At 43.4% G+C, this 3989-nt stretch overlaps 1 protein-coding gene across 2 annotated transcripts; it reads left to right on the plus strand.

Annotated features, from left to right (window-relative positions):
- The first annotated feature begins 1008 nt into the window (after positions 1 to 1008).
- LOC116383068 (nuclear factor 7, ovary-like) lies at positions 1009 to 3073 on the plus strand. 2 transcript variants are annotated; one of them, XM_031846613.1, is made up of 2 exons: positions 1009 to 1217; positions 1294 to 3073. In XM_031846613.1, the coding sequence occupies exon 2, from the start codon at positions 1311 to 1313 to the stop codon at positions 2694 to 2696; it is 1386 nt and encodes a 461-aa protein (XP_031702473.1). In that variant the 5' UTR covers positions 1009 to 1217; positions 1294 to 1310; the 3' UTR covers positions 2697 to 3073. The 2 variants fall into 2 exon arrangements, with proteins under 2 accessions (XP_031702473.1, XP_031702481.1); XM_031846621.1 differs by having other exon boundaries at positions 1304 to 3073.
- The last annotated feature ends 916 nt before the right edge of the window (positions 3074 to 3989 follow it).

Raw genomic sequence — 3989 nt, forward strand, 5'->3', positions numbered from 1 at the left:
GCAAAAACGACGTCGGCGTAAATGATTTAGATAGTTTTGTTTTAAACTGTTTAGCTGTTTTAGACAGTACGGTACCTCGTTTGCTAATCTCAGTAGAGTTTTCGGAGAGTCTGCCGTGTTAAAGTACAAGTTGCTGACTCACTGGACCGGAGGTCGCGATTGCGGACCAAGACAGACTGTCGGTGTGTTCCGGGTGAGGATTTCACCGCCGTGGCCGTCACCTCCGCTGTCGGCGTGGTTTTTTGGACAACATCCTGTTTTTCTCAAGGACTGACATTGAATTGTGATTTTGGATTTGCTGTGTAACGGCTTCTGCTGAGGACGAGGATTCGGGAGGCAGCACCGCACCCGAGCTACACAGGTCTGCAACGTGTTCTTATTGTAATGTGTGTGTGTGTGTGTGGGGGGGGGGCATATGAGTGTTTTAAAGTCAATATGAGTGTTCTACCCTTAGTGTGCTGTAAGGTGTTATTGTTGTTTTGTTTTCTTGTCCCCCGAAAGAGTATTTATTATTTGAACATTTTCAAAAGCTGTCACAAAACTTGTATTTATTTTTTCATCCCAATCAGCTGTCTGTGGTCAGTTATTTAATTATTGCTAAGTTTGACACTTTCTTTGTTATTCGGAGGGTAATATAAAGTCACCAAACTCAGGTAAACCTTCGTGGTAATACACCCCATCATTCCAGTGTAGGTCTACTCTCTATAGAGTGTTGGGGTGCTACACATCATTCCTTACTGCACATACTACCCTTCTCCAACAATACTCCACGTTACTCCTTTCCCTTGATGTTCCATGGTTCCTCATTCAAAGAATACAAAATTATATTTAACTCCTTCACTACATTCTACTGACGTTCAGACTACATTTGAACACAAAGATAACTGTTACAACAGCCTGCTGCACTCTATCAGTCTACATCCAGCAATGAATCAGTGCTTTGGAATGAGACACACCTCAGTGTTACATGGGAAGCAACAACATTCATCAGAGGAGGTGTGACAAAGCTCCACCACTCACCTGACTCACCTGAGACAAAGCAGGAAACAGTTTGTCTTCCTCCCTCACTAAAGAGAGACACGCAGACTGAAAACAGACGATCAGATTCACCTTCAGAACAAACTAACAACTTCCTCTGAGTGAGTTCAGCTACAGGAGAGAAAAGAGGAAAACTACAACACTGCTGCTTCAACCTGCTGACGCTCCACACACTGAATGTGAGTTTGACTAAAAACAGTGAAGTTAGTAGAGGAGGGAGGGGAGCCATGACTGATGTACTTTCTGTGTTTTCAGCTTCACTCAGAGACTAAATGGCTTCCAGATCAGAAGAGGATCTCTGCTGTCCGGTCTGTCATGAAGTCTTTAGAGATCCTGTTCTTCTGTCATGTAGCCACAGCTTCTGTAAAGACTGTGTGAAGAGCTGGTGGAGAGAGAAACCAACTCAGGAGTGTCCAGTTTGTAAGAGGAGATCTTCAAAGGATCCACCTCTTAACCTGGCGTTAAAGAACCTGTGTGAGTCCTTCTTACTGAAGAGAGATCAGAGAGCTTCAGAGCCTCTCTGCAGTCTGCACTCTGAGAAACTCAAACTCTTCTGTCTGGACCATCAGCAGCCAGTGTGTGTCGTCTGCAGAGATTCAGAGAAACACACCGACCACAGATTCAGACCCATCGATGAAGCTGCTCCACAACACAAGAAGAAGCTTCAGGAAACTCTGGAGATCTTAAAGGAGAAGTTAAAGGTTTATGAAGAAGTTAAAGTGAAGTCTGATCAAACAGCAGAACACATGAAGGTCCAGGCCCGATGCACAGAGAGGCAGATTAAGGAGCAGTTTGACGAGCTTCACCAGTTTCTAGAGGAGGAAGAGGAGGCCAGGATGGCTGCACTGAGGGAGGAAGAGGAGCAGAAGAGTCAGATGATGAAGGAGAAGATGGAGGCTCTGAGCAGAGAGATAGCAGCTCTTTCAGACACAGTCAGAGCCACAGAGGACGAGCTGAGAGCTGAAGACGTCTCATTCCTGAACAACTACAAGGCTGCAGTGGAAAGAGTCCAGCAGCGCCCCCTGCTGGAGGATCCACAGCTGCTCTCAGGAGCTCTGATAGACGAGGCCAAACACCTGGGCAACCTGGCCTTCAACATCTGGAACAAGATGAAGGACATGGTCTCCTACACTCCTGTGATTCTGGACCCAAACACTGCTCATCCAAAACTCATCCTGTCTGAAGATCTGACCAGTGTGAGAGGAGGAGAGAGACAGCAGCTTCCTGATAATCCAGAGAGGTTTGATGAATACTGGTCTGTTCTGGGCTCTGAGGGATTTAACTCAGGGACTCCCAGCTGGGATGTCGAGGTAGGAGACAGTACATACTGGGTACTGGGTGTGTTAGCAGAGTCTGTCCAGAGGAAGGGACACATATGGTCTGGATTATGGAGTATATGGTTCAATAATGATAAATACTCAGCACACTCACCACCAGCTTCATCCACTGATCTCTTAGTGCAGAAGAAGCTCCAGAGGATCAGAGTGAATCTGGACTGGAACAGAGGAAAGCTGTCGTTCTCTGATCCTGATACTAACACACACATACACACCTTCACACACACTTTCACTGAGAGGATGTTTCCAATCATTTACACTTATGATGAACTGAATATATTACCAATGAAGGTGTGTGTGACAGTGGAACAGAGCAGTTAGAGATAAAGATCATAACTATATTCATGATGTTTATGTCTTAAAGCCTTAAAGCTGCACCTGTCCTCCTGATGTCTCATTCTTCTAAATATATCTTTATTATTTCAGTTATTGTTGTATTATTGTTTTTGTTGTTGTTTAGTTTGACAATCAGCTGTTTGTTTCTATTCTCTACCTTTTCATATATAAATATATCACTTAGTTCCTCATGTTGTGCTTTGTTTAGCCGTTCTAGTCCTCGACAGCCGAGACCAGAGGCTTCATGTTGTCATCTTGTTTTCATGATGTTCGTCCGCTCCGTTCTCATCAATGTGATGTATCAGGAACGTCTGGAGGGAACTTCTTCACCTCTGACACAAACATCCACTTGGACTCAAGGATGAACTGATTATAATGTGAAGTCAAAAGTCACTTCGACTTCACAAAACAATCAAGAATTCATCTAATTATTCTTTATAATTTCACACAAATGATGAAGTGGTGACGTTTTGAACGGACATGTTTGTAAACTGTAACTTGAGCGGTTGGTGGAGGAATACAGCCGTGAGTCGGTCATGCTAGTTCTTGTTATGGATACTGTCATTTTAAACTTGCGTTTCTTTGATTGTTGTGACTTGTGTGTGTGGAGTCCTGAAGACCAGCGAGCACTTTGTGGAAGCTGATGGATCCAAATGAAGAATAAAGAATCAATTCATCATGAACTGAACGTTTGAGCTTCAATCATTGTTCAGATCTAACACACTTTATTTCATCTTCTAGATCAGATTATAATGTTTCTAAACTTTAACATCAAGGTTCAATTACATGAAATGTTCACAATTTACACAATTTATTCATATGAAATCATACAAAATATATGAACACGTTTCTATTTGATGTAATGAAGACGAGATGATTCTGAGTTCTTCTTCACTTTCCATCAGTTGAAGTCTGCTGTTCACAGGAGACGTGGGATTTAAGGTGGACGTCTCTGATTTAAGGTGGACCTCTCTGTTTTAAGGTGGACATCTCTGATTTAAGGTGGAAATCTCTGTTTAAGGTGGACGTCTCTGTTTTAAGGTGGACATCTGTTTTAAGGTGGACCTCTCTGTTTTCAGGTGGACGTCTCTGTTTTCAGGTGGCCATCTCTGTTTTCAGGTGGACGTCTCTGTTTTAAGGTGGACGTCTCTGTTTTAAGGTGGACGTCTCTGATTTAAGGTGGACCTCTCTGTTTTAAGGTGGACATCTGTTTTAAGGTGGACGTCTCTGTTTTAAGGTGGACGTCTCTGTTTTCAGGTGGACGTCTCTGTTTTCAGG

Source organism: Anarrhichthys ocellatus, unplaced genomic scaffold (assembly GCF_004355925.1).
Source record: "Anarrhichthys ocellatus isolate YVR2014 unplaced genomic scaffold, GSC_Weel_1.0 scaffold1, whole genome shotgun sequence".
NCBI lineage: Eukaryota > Metazoa > Chordata > Actinopteri > Perciformes > Anarhichadidae > Anarrhichthys > Anarrhichthys ocellatus.